Source organism: Alosa sapidissima, chromosome 4 (assembly GCF_018492685.1).
Source record: "Alosa sapidissima isolate fAloSap1 chromosome 4, fAloSap1.pri, whole genome shotgun sequence".
Classification (NCBI taxonomy): domain Eukaryota; kingdom Metazoa; phylum Chordata; class Actinopteri; order Clupeiformes; family Clupeidae; genus Alosa; species Alosa sapidissima.
The window spans coordinates 2,030,877-2,048,577 of record NC_055960.1 but is presented as its reverse complement, the minus strand read 5'-3'; the positions used below and the strand labels follow the sequence as shown (position 1 = coordinate 2,048,577).

At 38.9% G+C, this 17,701-nt stretch overlaps 1 protein-coding gene across 2 annotated transcripts; it reads left to right on the top strand.

Annotated features, from left to right (window-relative positions):
- Window positions 1-9,299: 9,299 nt before the first annotated feature.
- LOC121706839 lies at window positions 9,300-13,745 on the top strand. Of its 2 annotated transcripts, none has more exons than XM_042088907.1 (6): window positions 9,300-9,633; window positions 10,299-10,383; window positions 10,488-10,637; window positions 10,889-11,060; window positions 11,942-12,069; window positions 12,676-13,745. In XM_042088907.1, the coding sequence occupies exons 3-6, from the start codon at window positions 10,626-10,628 to the stop codon at window positions 12,991-12,993; spliced, it is 630 nt and encodes a 209-aa protein (XP_041944841.1). In that variant the 5' UTR covers window positions 9,300-9,633; window positions 10,299-10,383; window positions 10,488-10,625; the 3' UTR covers window positions 12,994-13,745. The 2 variants fall into 2 exon arrangements, with proteins under 2 accessions (XP_041944841.1, XP_041944842.1); XM_042088908.1 differs by having other exon boundaries at window positions 9,303-9,633; window positions 10,488-10,729.
- The last annotated feature ends 3,956 nt before the right edge of the window (window positions 13,746-17,701 follow it).

Genomic DNA, 17,701 nt, shown 5'->3' with positions numbered 1-17,701 from the left:
ACCGACTGTATTACTTCCACATTTTGAGAATTTGAGCTGCAACTTGCCTTGCCTCTCGACTTCACCTGTCAACACTAACGTTAATGCATCCCTTGAACTTGAACCACTTCCTGTCAGATCGCGACATATGCTGTCAATCACAAAGAGTCCAGCCTCTATGACGGTTCCTCCAATCATCATACAGAAGCTCGGCGTCCAGGCCATCCCAGTGTCCCATTCACTCCCAGAGACGCCGGGCTTCCCTGGAAATGACGATTTTGTGGCGCTTGTCCAATAAACGTGTAGCTTTTCTGCACTGAGATCAGCCCACTCTGTAAGTGCCATGGAAAGTCCAGTGAAGCCGAGCGTCTATGGGTTTTTTGCATGGTTTTTTGATGGATCGTGTCGTCACAGCAATGTATTACGGGTGCGAAATCACGATAAATGACCGACAAAACCTTATTGCTGAACAAACTAGCCATGAAGATGAACATGTTTTCAGCATGTTCTAGTTGTAATAGTAGGCTAGAAGCTAATGTAATAGTGTTATTTGATGCGATTTTCTGTGATATTTTAGAGGAGGCTGAGCTTCCCCTGTAGTCTTAGAGCAATCGCCTCTGCCAGACACTCACTACCAGTATAACTCTCATGGAAAAACCCATATAATCCACAAAAAAACAAAATCTACAAATTATTTTGCTGTCCAACAACCTGAGCTTCCCATATATGAGGTTGTAATGACTTGGGTGCTGCTTCAAACTTCAGTGTCAATTAAACTGACCAAAGTGACGCAAGCTTTACACTCTCTTTCAGCATCAGTTTAGTTTGCTGTTACACTGCACCTTTGGTTGAATAATGTATAACAGGCGGTTGCGTATGACGGGTCAGATCAAACTCCATGTCGGACTCTATCCACATCTGCGCATAAAGCAGCACATCCGCCATGGGTGCGTCTTGAAGACAGTTTGTCCAACGACCCCACATGCACTGAATTCAAGCCACAGTACACTGAAGAGTAAAGCATGGTGGTGCACAATTCATGTTATGGGGATGTTTCTCATACTGTGGTGTTGGACCTATATATCGCACACCATCATGGATCAGTTTCAATACATCAAAATATTTGAAGAGGTCATGTTGTCTTATGCTGAAGAGGATATGCCTTTGAAATAGGTGTTCAAATCAAGCTTAGTTTTAGTTTTGATTAAAAAGTTAATAAAGTTGGACAGGATTTAGCCCTGTCTAAGGTGGGCTAAATTAGCTTGTGCAAGCTAGAAGCTAGCTGGTGTTTAATGTGAGCTACCATCAGCTGGCCATTATAGCAAATTTTCGGATTATATCAGCAAACAAAGCTAGATAAGTAGGTAACTTGTGTTATGAAAGTACATTTTCACTGAAAAGATATACCGGCATTTTGTCTTTCACTCCGTATATTACTCAATCAGCGAGAAAACTAAGGAAATAACCGTTAGCGACTTGAAAGGGCGCGTTCAATGTCGGGCATTCGCATGGGGTCTGCTGCAGGCCCGCCGTTTGAAGAGACTGATCGTGTTCTGTAGCCTACCCATAGCTAAAATGGAGGTAAACCAGTGGATCTGCTGGTTTGAGGGTGGGTCGCCACGGACTCTGTTTTTCTTGTTTTTCAAGAATCAGAATTATAAGTTTTAATGCTTAGGCTACTACATCTACAGTCAAACCTAGCAACAGTTATGCAGACAGACTTTCTGTAGCTAAGCTTCATGAAGTGGGATGGTGTGTATGTAAATATTGGGGCGTTACAAAGATACAGACCAGACCCAAATATGGGGCAGCTTCAAGTATTTCGTCACATATGGACTTTGTTGAGATTTGCCCGGCAGTAGTACAGCAGTAGTTTCAAGTTGTGAGAGGTGACAATGGGATTTGGAGGTTCCCTGTATGTCCATTTTACATACCAAACTGCCGTTATTCAACTTTATACAACAGTATACAGTATAGTAAATGTTTAGTAGTAAACAGTATAGTCAACAATATAGTAATCACTCTGCATATTGCATTGAATTATCCAACATGAACATTCCATTTATTCAAAGCGACAGAGCAGTGATTTCATAGGTGAAAAGTGGCTGGCAGATAGATTGTACAGCAGCTCATTTTTTGGTTACAAAACCTGAGTTTTTCATTTCAATAGTGCTTATTTCTCGCTAACTTTTACAAAATATAAGGACAGCAACGCTGAACTTATTTGTTAATACAGAAATACTGCTGTTTATGAGTTAGCTGCATCATCTTTAATTATTTTTTTGAATTTGCCTCCAATGAACTTCTCTTGAATGGTGTTATATTGCTTGGCAACGTGAAACAGCAAGGCTAAAATTATAACTATTTTTGTGGGCGGAGGATGAACGAACAAAAATCTAAATAAACAATAGAAAACACAATTTTGTATTTTAAAGATACATTAGTTGGTAATGGAACTGTTGTATAAAAGCAATATGACACTCGTGGTTGTGGGGTTGATAAAGGACGTCGCCACGGCTGTAATTGCCTGCTGCGCTCGGCCTTACAGCCAGGGTGACCCCACTCCCACTCGTGTCATATTGTTTTAATGCCAAGGTAAACTCGGTTTTAAGTTCAGAAGATCTCTGATTGCCCTGAAGAAGTTAGAAACATTTCAGGTTCATTTTACTTGTAAGATTTTGGGGTTGCAATAATTGTGGCATGTGTGTGTTTGTTAAAAATATTTATTTCTTTAATAGGATTTATTAGGATGTTCTCAGAATGAATTTGCTTCCCTTTACATTTGGATTTTTTCTCAAGATAAAATGCAAATAGATTATTTTTAATGCATCTTTTAACTTATCTTTACCAGGGGTGCCTATAAATGTAGAGGGCGCTGTATTGATGTTTTCCTCTGTACACGACATCCTGAGTTTTGTTGATGATATTTGAATAATGTAAAAACAAGATGACAAGAAATTTTAACTTTTATATTTGTAATGTGTTCACATTAATTTAAAAAGGTTTAATTTATTTTATTTATGACATTTTGTTTTATTTTCAGTTCTACTTCATGTTTATGGGTGTATGCTGCAGGAGTGTCCCCAGTTCATTAATTATTACGATTTAGGCTTTGCTTATAAATGACCACAGAAAAGATTAATTGTAGTAAATCATTTGTAAACTTAACTCATATTAAGACTTGGTCTTTTCAAACAGACCAGACAACAGAAATTAAATTCTTTGTAGAGTTGTGTAGTTTTCTCACCTGAAATATTGGCATACATATGGTTACTGTGCATGGTACCAACCCCTCTGAGAAACTATTGCTGCATGTTGACTGACCCACTCACAAGCTTAAGTATACAAGAAGACAGAGTCTCTGGCAGTCTATTATTGGCAGAGTGATAGAAAAGCAATACTTGGACTGAGAGAGTCAGGAAAACTCTTCTCTCAGAAGAACAATTTTCATAAGATGAGTGGAATAACAAATTGTAGATGAACATGACTGTTTCAATCACATGAGTATGTAACTTTATCTGTTTTTTTTCTTTTTATAAAAACTATAAATACAAATTCACTTATTTTTGTAAGCCCAGTATCCTGTTGATCAGACGTAGTCACTATGACTTACATATTCATACATCTCAATTCAAATATAACGCACTATACCCTTGTGTTGTCTCCTAATCTCTCACTTTTTTGTTTTCTAATTATTTGCATGATTTGAATTTAGCATCTATGCAAAACATTTGTATGGTTCTGAAAAGTTACTGTGTCTAGTGCATTATTGCTAGTAAGACTGAAAAATTGGCAAAATGATGGATCTTTTAACTTTCAAACCATACCGTATAGCATTACATATACAATGAAATACTGTATAATATAATACGTAATATTGTATTTATTCCATACTGTCATACCATTTAACAAAACACACTATCACACAAAAGACATAGAACATTGCACTTGAACATGATAATTCCATGTTGGCCAACAAAACTGTGTGTGTTTAACTGCTTTATGTTTACAAATATGATTTAGGTTTTCACTCAGGCTCAACATTTATACTGACCTGATGTCTACTATCTCTCATTCCTTCCATTCAGCCAGGCCATTGTAATAAATAAAAAAACAATACTGTATTAACTTCAAAGTTGTGTGAGGTTTCTCTTTCTAGTGTTTCAGTAACAGCATAATCTCAGCTCACTAGCTAAAAGGTTGCTAGTGAAAAGACACATGGCCTCCATCACAGGGGCTATGTGTGTTCATCTGAGTCAACATAAATGTCTTTGTGTGCCTAAATCTCAAATGTGCTATTATTACTTATAATCAATCTACAGAGTCGGCTATGTTGGAAGACAAGCCTATAGAGAACCAAACATTTAAAGTTGAGTGGGTAGACAACTGTGACACTGATTTGACAACGTAAACATAGGCCAGGCAGTTGAAGGTGTGGTGTGTTATAAAGAAATGATACACTATTGTTATATAATTGCTATTCATGAACATGATAAGGGAAAAGACAGATTGAGTAATCTTGCCTGTCTCAGCAAAAAGGCCTGCTTTGACACAGTGGAGGAAATCAAAAGCACATTGCCGATGGTGCTGGATATGGTTGAAGAATGGGACTTCTAGGTAAGTGTGGAAGAAGTATTTTACCTTTGCAAGTTAAAAATATTTGTCTAGTAAACTAACTGGTGTAGCCCATCATTGTGATGTATAGGGTGATGCAGAGAATTGTAGCAAAAGTTGCCAACAGCTTATTGGATGACATAATTGTTAAACATTTGGTAATGGAGGGACAGATTTATGTACGTTGGCGAACACAGCATAATGAGGACCTTCGCCAGTCTGCAGAAACCACACGCTTCTTCATTTTACACAGTACTTACCTACCTGAACATACCTGAAGCCCATCACATAATCAGTGCCTTTCTCACCCACTAGCGTAATTTGCGGTGCCCATAACTGTATAACGGTATAATTCAATCACAAGCGCAGTCACAACACTAAACGGAATCAAAAGTGGCCTGAAATAGTACAATGCATGGTAAGAAGATGTCAACAAGTAGAGCTCATACAAAGCAGTATAGTCCATGCAGTCCCGTAGTTCTCCATTTAAAAATAAATACTCTATTTGTGCATGTAAGCTATGACAGATTTAATAGCCTACCCAACAAACATGTAACGGTAAGGTAAGGTTTCCTAAAGGTTTCAGTTTGTGCAACATTCAGCGGACCTTTAGGAAACATTCCCTGAAGGTTATACTAAGGTTACATTCAGTAACCTTTAACAAACATCAAAATCGAGCGGTGGTTCTCAAAGTGTTAACTTTTTGTTAATCTTTAATAATGCCTTTCTTTTTTTGACAAGATCATAGATTTAAAACAAAATAGCCACACACAAACATAGGAGTCATAAACAGACCGACATATGAATTAAAATAGCACCAGTTCATGGGGTCAGGTGGGGCTTGAAAGTTCCCCACTTCCAAAGAGAAACATTGCCCTAGAGGTAGTTAAGGTTATTTTTGTTGAACCATAAAATAACCTTTAGGGAATGTTCTCTGAAAGTTCCATTAAGGTTGTATTTTTGTTTTTTTATTATTATTATCAGTGGAGTCTAAGGAGTAGGCCTGTCCTGCTTATTTAGCTTTATTTTCTTCTGATGGTAATTTTTCCTAGTACCACAGTTATCTGGAAATTCAGTCAGGATGAAGGTCAGGATACAAGCTTTATTCTTTTCAATGATGTACATCAAGTTTCACCAGGAGGATTCACCCATATCTCTAACTGTACATGAGAAATCCTAAACTTTAAGTAAGTTACAACGAAGGGGGCGTGATCTGTTGCAGAGTCCTGCACGGGTCAATTTTCGGAGACCCGCCCCCGCACCCACAAAGTTCAGCATCTGACCCATCACCTGTGATATCAAAATTAAATCTGCACCCGCCCAGACCCGTTAATATTTGGCCCGTTACCCGACCCGTGCCCGCGATAAATCACAAGCTAAAATCATTCCAATTAAAGTGCTTTATTTTTATCTCGCACCTCTCAACATCACAATAGGCTCTCTATGGGTTAATGAAACAGCCTAATGGGCGCTTTCTTTCACGCTACTGTAGTACATAGGGCCTAATACGGACATTTAACTGGCCCTGTATAAATAGCCTAATACAAACATTTAACTGGCCCCTGTCAACTTTCGCATTTGATTTGAGTATTTTGCATTCAATCTAACCCTTAAACTAATGAACAATATAGCCTAAAAAGTGTGCTTTCTTTTGTGCCAATGAACAATATAGCCTAAAAAGTGTGCTTTCTTTTGCCAAATGAACAATATAGGTTAAAAAGTGTGCTTTCTTTTGCGCAATTCAAGTAGCCTACCATCAGCACTTTAAATAGGCTATGGAAACTGATAACTTGTGCATTAGGGCTAAATCTTACAATAACAAACAATAGCCCAAAGCTTGCTGCATCAGAGGATTACACAAATAGACCTATTAATGTTACAAGGCAACAACTATAACAAGAAAAAATACAACCAGAGCCTGTTGATCACAAACAATAAGTAGCCTATATGTAGGCTATGCCTATGCTGGCAACAGTCCAACTACGAGATGCATCGAAGAACTCAAAGTCGCAGTGGTGACGTGATGGCCAAAGGTCGTAGCATATTGTTGACTAAAACACATATTTGCGATGTGGTAATGGTAATTTAGACATACAAATATTGCACATATTTTTAATTTATGTTTTATTTCAGCAAACTAAAATTCTGTTTTGGTTCGCGTTCACGCTATGAGCATGTTCGGGAAACAGTCGGAAAAACCAAACGAACGATCGTAAAAACGAATCGTAGAAAACCTTATGCACTCTTAAAAAATGATGTGTCAAAATGACACATTACTGTGTGTGCTCAGGGACAACACATTTTGTGTCAATTTCAACACCGCAATTATGTGGAGATAGACGAATTGTGTGGCTGCCTGGGTGGGTTAAAAAGTTAAAATTATAGCTGAAATAGCTGAAATTTGTCTTTAACCTTTCACCCAGCCACACAATTGCTGTGTTGAAATTGTCACAAAAATGTGTTGTCCCTGAGCACACACAGCAATGTGTCATTTTAACACATCATTTCTGAAACTGGGCCCTGGGCTCATAGCGTGAACGCGTGTGCACTGCTCTTAAGATGCTCTTAAGGGGAGCTGTCCACGTTAATAGTTCTGAAATATCCTCTGATTTGATGGTGATGTCAGGTGACTGCACGTCACAGCTATAGGCCTACCGTTTAAACTTTGATCTACACATTAATTCACATCAATACGAAAATAGAAACACTTTGACATCTGCATGTAAGCATCCCAAGTAGGTTATATAACACACACAGACATAAATAATTGTAATTATTTAAGATTAGATTGTTGCACCATGCAATAATTTTTCGCTGTGTCACTTAAGAACACGTTTGAAGATACGTAGTCGAGTAAGAAAGTGAGGAAATGTGTAGGCTTAGATTTTGATACAGTAGGCCTACAGACTAAACCACATGTTCCTTTCTCTGCTTTTACCTCATAGGCTTAATACAATATATCCCTCACTTAGCAAAGATAATGGCAAACTATTCTGGCAACGTCTCGTTTCATAAGTTGATTGCATTTTTGTCCGCTTTTCATCACATTATTATGACCATTAAATGTAGGCTATGCTATTTTGCTAAAATCTGATTCATCACAGGTAAACACAATAAAGAATGGGAACGTAAATTGGATTATGTATTCTAAGTTGTAATTCCTCTGTATGTCCTGTTGGTGACCTCAGTGAGAAGATACTGTTAAGACGCTCTTAGCCGGTAACGAGAACTCTGGAGCACTCGTAGATCTACGAGTGTTTTCACGACGCTCTTAAGCTACGATGGTTTCGGGAAACAGTCAGCAAATCTTAAGACGTTCGTAAGAGGGACGTTACGACGCTCTTAGGCTTAAGATGCTTTTGGGGAACTGGGCCCTGAACTCCCGGTCGGCTGAATGGAACTTTAAAGGCGCTATAAGCGATGTTACGCAGTTTCTAAGCTAAAACATTTTTTGTCACATACAGCTAACATTACCTCACCATCCACTAGCTGCCTGTGCCCCGAATACACTGTAAAAAAAACGCTCCAAAAACGGCCACAAAACAACGCTCTTTACGACGCTCTTAGGCTTAAGATGCTTTCGGGGAACTGGGCCCAGATCTGTTGTTCTAACTCAGGGCTCATCCTCATTAATTAGGAGCACCCCAACTTGCACATGGCCGAATGGTAGCAGCCATATGTGACAATAGTCCCTTTCACCGTAGGGATTGTTGTAGTGAACATAACATTCAAGCCTTTTTTTCTTGTGTTCCGACCAGCTTCTACTTCAGGCATGGTCTTTTCCCTTTTCCGCATAGGAACCCTTAGTGACCTAGGTCTACGTTGATTGAAACAGTTAACTCATTGATGACGTTTTGAACAATAAAATGATGGGATAGGCCCTATGCCTATTAAAACTTTTTTATTAGCTTATTGTGAAGTAGACACACCATAAACATGAAACGGACAGGGTCTAACCTGGTATAAGAATCCGGCCCATTAATAATGAATTTAGGTAGCCGTGGAGACTGTGAAATGTCATTATCCTGATATTATGTGCAAATTACGTGCACTGTAAGATACAGTATAGGACAAGTAGCCTATCGCGGGCATAGGTCGGGCAACATTATCACCGGGAGAGAAGCCGATTGGTTGGTGGGGTGGTAACAATAATCTCTGACAATAGCCTGCATAAATGCCCGAAGAGAGTATACAGGAATTGTTCATATTCCATGCAGAGTAAGAAGTTGATTGAAGGGAGAAATCGTCTATAAAATACTTTATAAAAACCTTTTATACTGGCTCCTCTGCTTGAGTTTTGAACATAGTTCAAAGACATACGGACGTCCCTGAACCAAAGATTTGACCACAAAGGAAAGTTAAGAAAACTTTTCTGAATGACTGTGAGGGAACGTGGATGACATGAAAGTGAAAGAAAGACACTAGAAAAGCAAACAAATCTTAAGGTTGCTTTTGAAATAGTACAAAGAATGAAAACTTGAAAGTTTCTCATTATCGCATTAAACCACAATTTGGATTACACCTGCTTTTAAAAGGCGAACATTATTCACTGCAAAATAGAGGCATGCTTTCATAGGCAGTTTTCATACAAACTGGGGAATACAGAAAGTTTGGTCACCGTGAAAGCAACCTTTTGGCCACATCCTTGCGGCGTCGCAACAACGTTGTACAGAGAATTTTGTCATTTGGTACCACAAGTAATGTGGCAGTGACATAGTAAGCTGGTCAACTGATAACTGATGCCGTGGATAATGTTTACGCAACGTCGTGCCATGCAAGGGCGTACACAGTAAAAAATGGAGTGTCATTATTGCAGAGTAAACCTATTTTCCTCTGGATAGAGTAATTATAACAATGTACAGAGTAAAATCGTCTAAATAGTAGTGTCAAAAGTGAGAGTTGAGTCCAACATGCACACAATGACCAAATCTACTCTACATGGTGATGATTCCCCGCGGAAAATCCTAGAACTGAACTGGAGCTCAAGCTGGCAGTGGCACGTTGGAAATCGTCTCTTTCCCCACTAGCAGACCTGTCGTGGTAAGTTTGTATGAACATTTGTAGGTTTTCACCATCTAGATATTTTTCCACTTACGGCCAACTTTTTGCAATACATTGACGATGGTAGGCGTATTAAGTTAAGCTAGGCATGCATAGATGTAGTTAGCTAATCAATATACCTCACTGACTTCAAGTTCAGATGCATTCGACTGCAATACCACGTCAAGAACTTAGAAGTAATACAGTTGATAACGAAATTCATTTAAATGACACATTTCAGACTTTATTTACTTGTTAACACCGTGCAATGTATGGGTTAGTGATAATTGAAGTTGTTCGGCCGGGTGGGTGACGTTGGGTTAACGTACCAAAATGTTAGCAAGTTAGCTTGACAACGTGGTTTCTGCCCAAGTTGAAATAATTTGCAAGATGTTTTGTTGTCGTGCTTGACTTGTGCCTGTCTGAAACCAGACATTGAGAGTAATTTCAACAATTGCTGAATGGCAAGAAAGTCATTAGAAAGACAGGAGGTTATACTCTCAGCTAACAAGTTTATTAGCACCCCATATATCAGCCTATTGATACCATAAGTCCGTGAGTGTTTATTAGACCATTACGTTTTTTAATAACTTTGCTCTGATTCTTCAGAGAATATTTTGATGGATATTAAGTTATTCAACCTTCCTTAAATTTAAATTTAACAGAAAATGCTGCTGCGTGTCTCGTTTGGCGGAGTGCATAAGTACATCAAGCTGCCTGAACTAACATTCGGTGATTTCTTGAGAGAAGGTTAGTCACTAAATGTGGATTGAAAGTAGCCTAATCAAGTGTTGGCATATTGCAATTGTTTCTCATCAGAACATTTTGTGCACTGTTTATTTCTTTTACTCTAGTGAGTCTAAAATTTAACATTGCTGAAGACAGACGGTTGGACATCAAGGTTTATGACCAGTCTAACACAGAGGTCGACTCTGAGGTTTTTGAGGAGATCGTACAAGAGTTCCATGGACCTTTCCTAATTTCATTGGCCAATGAAGCACCTGGTAATTGCTGCCTACCTGCATAAGACTACACACACATCGTTGAAGTGGAAGTGTTGAACTATGTAATTGTGTTCTTATTTCCCAATGCTCAGGTAACCCTCAGTCCACATCATCTCCATGCTCTATTGCATCTGAAGACACAGTGATACAGTGATCATTCATTGAATACTGAGACATATTGTAAAATGTAGCACAAGGTACCAACTCAGGTTGTCCTCCTTTTCTTCTTTTTTTTCTTTTTCAAACTACAGATAGAACAAGATTTTAGAGTGATGTTTGGTGAGCAGACTGCCAACAAGTTCCTGGAGAGGTGGCCTACCACTTTCAAAGCAGGAGTCATTAAGGAAAGCCATGGACTGGTCCCCTCCACAGACCTTCTTGATTTAATGCGCAACGCTGAGACATCTACTGAAGTTGAAAAAGGTAAGTCTTTGAATGTGGAGAAGCATGTTGCTAAATATATTGAGGATGGTGGAAAATGATGGCATAATGTTAAAGGGATATTCCACCATTTGGGGAATTAAGCTCATTTTCCACCTCCCCTCGAGCAAAACAATTGATGTTTACCTTTTTCCCGTTCATCCAGCCGTTCTGTGAGTCTGGCGATACAACTTTTAGCTACAGCCTAGCATAGATCATTGAATCTGATTAGACCGTTAACTTCTCACCTGCTAGCATCATGTTTAAAAGTTACTAAGATTTCCGGTAATTTTCCTATTTAATATTTGTCTCCTCTCAAGTTAGAAAGTGTAATAAGACCAACGGAAAATGAAACGTGGCGATTTTCTAGGCTGATTTGACATGGAACTATACTCTTGTTCAGGCGTAATAATCCAGTCACGTCTGCTGCAGCTCAACCTTGTTGTTGGAAGTTAGCTTACAGGGACTATTTTCAGGTGCAGCATGATATCATTGTGCTGCTGTGCCCATGGTGTTCCTTGATTATTACGCTGGAGTGAGAGTATAGTTCCAAGTCAAATCAGCTTAGAAAATCGCCACGTTTCATTTTCCGTTGGTCTTATTACACTTTCTAACTTGAGAGGAGACAAGGATTAAATAGGAAAATTACCGGAAATCTTAGTAACTTTTAAACGTGATGCTAGCAGGCGAGAAGCTAACGGTCTAATCAGATTCAATGATCTATGCTAGGCTGTAGCTAAAAGTTGTATCACCAGACTCACAGAACGGCTGGATGAACGGGAAAAAGGTAAACATCGATTGTTTTGCTCGAGGGGAGGTGGAAAATGAGCTTAATTCCCCAAATGGTGGAATATCGCTTTAACCTGATACTTGTTGGCCTCTAGGCTGGGACAGTGACATGTCTGCCATCATACTGCTGCTACATCTGCTACCACCATCTGCACAAGGACGAAAGAGGCCAGGGAAGATATCAGCATCTAATGCAGTTGATCACCTCATCAAATTCCAAAAGGTACACTAGACATTAATCAAACCTCATCCCTCCCACCACCACCCACCCCCTACCAACAACACCTCAAACTCCAAACATCACACCACCCCTCACCACATACCCTCAAACATCACTCCACTACCCCCCCACCCCGCCATCAACACCACACCCCCCTCAAACATCACTCTACTATCATACACACACACCCCAACTCCACCCCACCCACACTCCACTACCCCTTTGTCAACACCACCCTACACTCAAACATCACTCACCCCCAAACACACACACTGCAGCCGTGCATCCCCTCAAACATCATTGTATCATTTTATCTATCTCATTTCTGTCATCACTCAAAGTTCTACAGTACACACACACACACACACACACACACACACACACAAACGTTATACACCACATACTACTACGAGCACCTATCCCACACACAGCACTCTTCCCTTTGAACCTTTCTTTCTTCTGGAGAACCTTAGTTTCACTGCATGTGCTTTGCGCAAGTAATTCTATGCATGTGACATAAAATTCTTGAATCCTTAAATTGTTTAGAGATTGGAGTGATCTCATGTTATTGTTTTAATAAATAGTGTTGTTGAATGTGTTTTGTTATAGACGGGAACAAGCGTGCAGCAGCATCTTGACAACATCGCTCAAAGCAGTCAGCCCTACCTCCTTGCTCAGGGACCCACAAAAAGCAGCATTCACTCTTTCTTCATTGCCATCGACAAGCATGCACTTCCATGCCAAGCCACCAGCTCGGTTGGAGCCCTGGATGAGCTCTTCAAGGCCCACTATGTGTTTGGTACATCTTATAGTCCTGTCTTGAACAACTTGTTCACTTTTCTGCAAACTACCATTTACAACATTGACGTGGGGAAAACTAAGGAAACGCCAAGAATTGCAGAGTTGCGAGCGAGAATGATGCGTTAGGCACTCTTGAAATTAAACAATGAGGTGCTTTCTTTGCAGCAATGTCTTTGGTGACGCAAACAATCTAGTAAAGCACCTCAAAGTAATACATGGACTCTGTACGGGAAGGACTCTTTATTTTCAATGTGGCCAAGTGGGATGCTCACGTTTTTTCAATAGTTTTTCTGGTCTTAGGAAGCATCTGAATAAGTGTCATGTGAATAGTGCATGTGATGTTATTGTTGAAACTGAACCACCACATTGTCAAACTGTTCTTGATAGTACTAATGCAAATCCCGCAGAAGAGACATATGAGGCTGAGGTTGAGTCAGAGCCAGCATTATCGTCAGAACACCTTGTAAATAGTTGTGCCTCTGTCATTTCAGATCTAAAGGCAGCAGGTGTAGCCCAGTCTGTTGTTAATTCTTTTGTGACCTCTATGGAGGATATTGTGCAGGAAATTCATGAGCATGCAAAAGAGTCAGTCATCCAGGGTGTATTTCGTGATCAAAGAGACACTGAAACATGCAAGAATGTGGAGGGATGTTTTAACCAATTAGAGAATCCATTCACAGCTCTAAATTCAGATTACAAATTCAGATCAAAATTTATTACCAGTAACTGGGAAACTGTGGAGCCAGTGGAGCTTGTAATTGGCTCAAGATAAGGCCTTTTGACATAAAAATGTCATGTGGAGAGAATGACACCACTATGTATGTTGTCCCATATTGTTATCTCTGAGGAGTTATCAGGAAATAAATGGTGCTACAGTACCTGATGGTGTGTATTGTCTTATATTATAGCAGTTAAAAACATTACTATTTCATTAAAATAAAATAAATATACACTATATAGTGTATTTTAAGAATAGCCTATTTAGAGTGGAAACTACTCTATGTAGTGAAATAATTTTACTCTAACAGTGTAAACAGATCACAGTGTTAAATGTTTTTACACATTTCATTGTAAATTGTGACACAAAATGGAGTAAAACTAACTCTGAAAATCTTACACTGGCTACAGAGTAAATTTTACACTAATTTAGGGTGGGACCAAATGTTATCTGACACAGAGTTAAATTCAACTCTTAAAGAGTAAAATTGACACTATGTTTTTTACTGTGTAGGTTTGGTCTCAGCTTTGGTGGGGACACATCCCCAACTTCTGTTGTCACAATAGAACATTACTGTTTCAATACTAAGTGAAGAATCTCGATTTCGATACTTTTTTTAAAATTGGATTTGGTTTGTGTGATTTGTGATTGCCACTGATGTGAATTATCTCACAATCATAGAATTTGATTGACCCTCCACACACACACACACACACAGAAAGTGATGGTTGTCATAGGTTTCTATTTCATATTTTGGAACTCCTATAAACTTTATATTGTTAATTATTTATAGTATTTTATGATCTGCATAATTACTAATAGCTAAACATATTTAGTAATTTGAATACATCACATTGATATTTAAACTATTAGGCTACCCTTGTCTTTAATATCATCACATTTGTGGTGTGTAGGCTAAAACGAATTGAGTGTCTGTCACTTTAAGTAGAACGTGAACACAATTAGCATTCAGTCTCACGGTTTTAGGCTAGTGAAAAATAGTTTTCGCAAGTGCAAGGATTCAATTCATCATGTTTGCTATGTCATTAGATAAAATTAATGTTCAAAAAACTAACAAGTCAAAGAAAATATTTCTGGGATGAGATCACAAAAGTTCATTTCTAAATGTTCAAATGTTCATTTCTATGCACCATAGTTTATCTTTTATTTATTTGCATTGTGCAGGATACATTCACAAATACATTACCCTACATAAACAGAATATAGGAACAGGAAAATGTCTAGGATCCATAGTTTATTGCGACTGCAAGATTGGCAGCCCAATTAACAGTCAGTGATGGTGACTTATATTCTGTGCTATAGCCTATGCGACTGTCCGTGCGGCACACCCTTATTCAACTTGACTAAGTAAGTCCCTTCACCATACTTGCAGTACACTGCTCCCCCCCCCCTCCCCTACCTACACAGCACTGCCCTCTCCACATACACAGCACACTATCCCATCTCCCCTGTCATCCCCCCAACACACACACCAAGACCCCTGGCAGTTGGGTTAGCCCCTTGAGCCGTGGATCTGCCCAAGGTTTCTTCCTTGGTAAGGGAGTTTTTCCTTGCCCCTGTTGCTCTTGGGTGCTCCTTGTTGGTGCCCAATCCCAATCCTCCCCCACCTTTCTTATGCAGCCCTTGCCACTTAATCTACTAAACCCCTCTTCTACTGCACTTTTTACCCCCCCCCCTCCATAAATGCACAAATAGGCTGACACCAGACATAATTTCACTGCATTTCTTACTTCCAGTAACTATATGCATGTGACAATAAACTTTTCTTTGGTCTTGCTTAAATGCACAGTGGATGTGGACAACAACCCAGCAATGCGCTCAACAGGCAGAAATTATGCTGGGTATGACATGTCTGTTCCCTGCGAGCTCCAATAATGTAACCAGACTTTCGAATTTTCCCTTCACACCAACACAAAGAGAATTTTAGAGGCAAATATATGAATGATTATATATCATTTATCAAATATATAAATGATTGTCTTTATCACTACTTTCATTCAATAAAAATATGCAGTTCAATAAATACGTATAAAAATAGCCCCAGGGGCCTCATTTATAAAGCGTTCTTACGCACAGATTTGATATTAGACCGTGCGTACGCTCAAATCCATGCCAACGCTCAGATTTATAAAAAACATCTTTGACGTGGAAAAGTGCTTATATCCACGTCAGGTTCAAACTTGACGTACGACCATTTCCTTGTGGTAATGCCGGGGTACTGCAAGTAATCTGAGGTCTAAGTGCGATGCATTTTCAAAATTCCAAGACCAACGATCTCATGTCTTTTTTTGCCATATGCATGATCAATATCAGAAGATTTTTAAAGACGTTTTTGGACGCAGCTAAATGTTTCATGGTTTGGCATAAAACTGCTAATGAGAACTATAGCCCACTTAAGAAAGTGAAAAAACGTATAGCTTACTTATTTCATAATATCTAAAAAACACCAAGACCTACGATAGAATGATTGAAACATTCTTACAGGTGATCTAGGCTAGTATATTTGGTGTTCTCACCAATCTAATATTGACCATAAAATGTCCAATTGCCCTCGTTTAGGAGAGGAAAAGTACATTTGTGCCAGGGATGTAGTGGTAAAATAAGAGGTGGGTGAACTATGAATTCTGCAATCTCGGTGAGGTGGACTGCGCCATGCGGTATCGGATTTTTAAAAAAGGCATTCAGAACATGTTTGATAATGGTGGAGGTTAATGTACAGTATATAGGATAGTATTGGATAATACCGTTTTGAATGTTAAAAGTGAGTAAACTCTTTTGAGAGGTGGATAAACTAAGAGGTGGGTAGGCCTAAACTCTATTTCTGAAATTGCAGAGGTGGACAAACTGCGTTTACTCTCGTTTGGCCTCCACTAGGCCTACATCCTAATTTGCGCTCATAGGCCTATTCCCAGCTCCGTAACAGAAAGGTAATATTTGAATGTAAGCTATACAATGTAGGCTATAGATATTTTATATCATATATAGCCTACACAACCAAGGGACGGAAGTTATCCTCTGAAAGCAGGGCATCTTCATATTTAGTGGTGCGTCGGAGTTGCGTAAAGAGGTGCAGAGCGCGCACCTGTTTGCTTTTTTTGACTGGCAGCCGCAGTGCCCAAGATTAGATGACAATACGTGAGTTGGATAATGTAGGCTAAAATATAAAGGTAGGCATAAAGCAAACAATAAAGGACAATGTTTAAGCCATTTGACATTATTGAAAGAAAACGATAGCAAAGATATGCAGAATTAATTAATAATGACCGGCGAACTAGGCTACTTTTCCAGCAAAAACATAGCCTATAAGAAACGTTAAGCCTACATGACATATCACGCTTATAATTTAGTCCTCTGTTTTGTAGGCTAAATCAGCATATTACCCTGGATCATATTGGAAACGTACAGTTGTACTGTACCATAACGTATAGGATTATGCTGTAGGCCTAGAGGTCTTTCCTTCATAAGGTAGGCCTACCCAATTTTTTTTTCTACAAAGTAGGCCTAAACATACTAAATGTTGATTATTGACATTACTGCAAGCAAAAGGAATGAAAGCGAGCCGAGGACAATGGACATGGATGCATACGATCTCTTTCTAGAAAGCTTTGCTGGAAAAAAAACATAATTAGTTAAGCTATATTCGAACTGACGCATATAGGCTAGTTAACATCAGATGGCATAGGCTAGGCCTATACTAATGTTTTTTAAAAATATATAAAATTTTACTGTAAAATATAAAATATATAATTTTACATAGGCTACAGCTTTTAGGCCATTGATTTCATTAAAACATATGCTAATGATATTTATGAGGGGGTGTTTACAAGGCGGAGACCTAAAACCATCCTGCTGCGCACAAGTTGACGTTCATTTGTGATTTATAATGGGCACATCTGGAAGGGTGGCGTACGCACGTTTTTTTGTGCGTACGTTCGTTTTCTCTGAATCACACGTACGATCATTTCAGAAATGATCTAAGATCAAATGAAGGATGGTTTCTACGCAACACTTTATTATAAATGAGGCCCCTGTATCTTTAGAAAAACAATGTATGTGTGGCATACTCGCTGAAATGGTTAACACTCACTGATAATA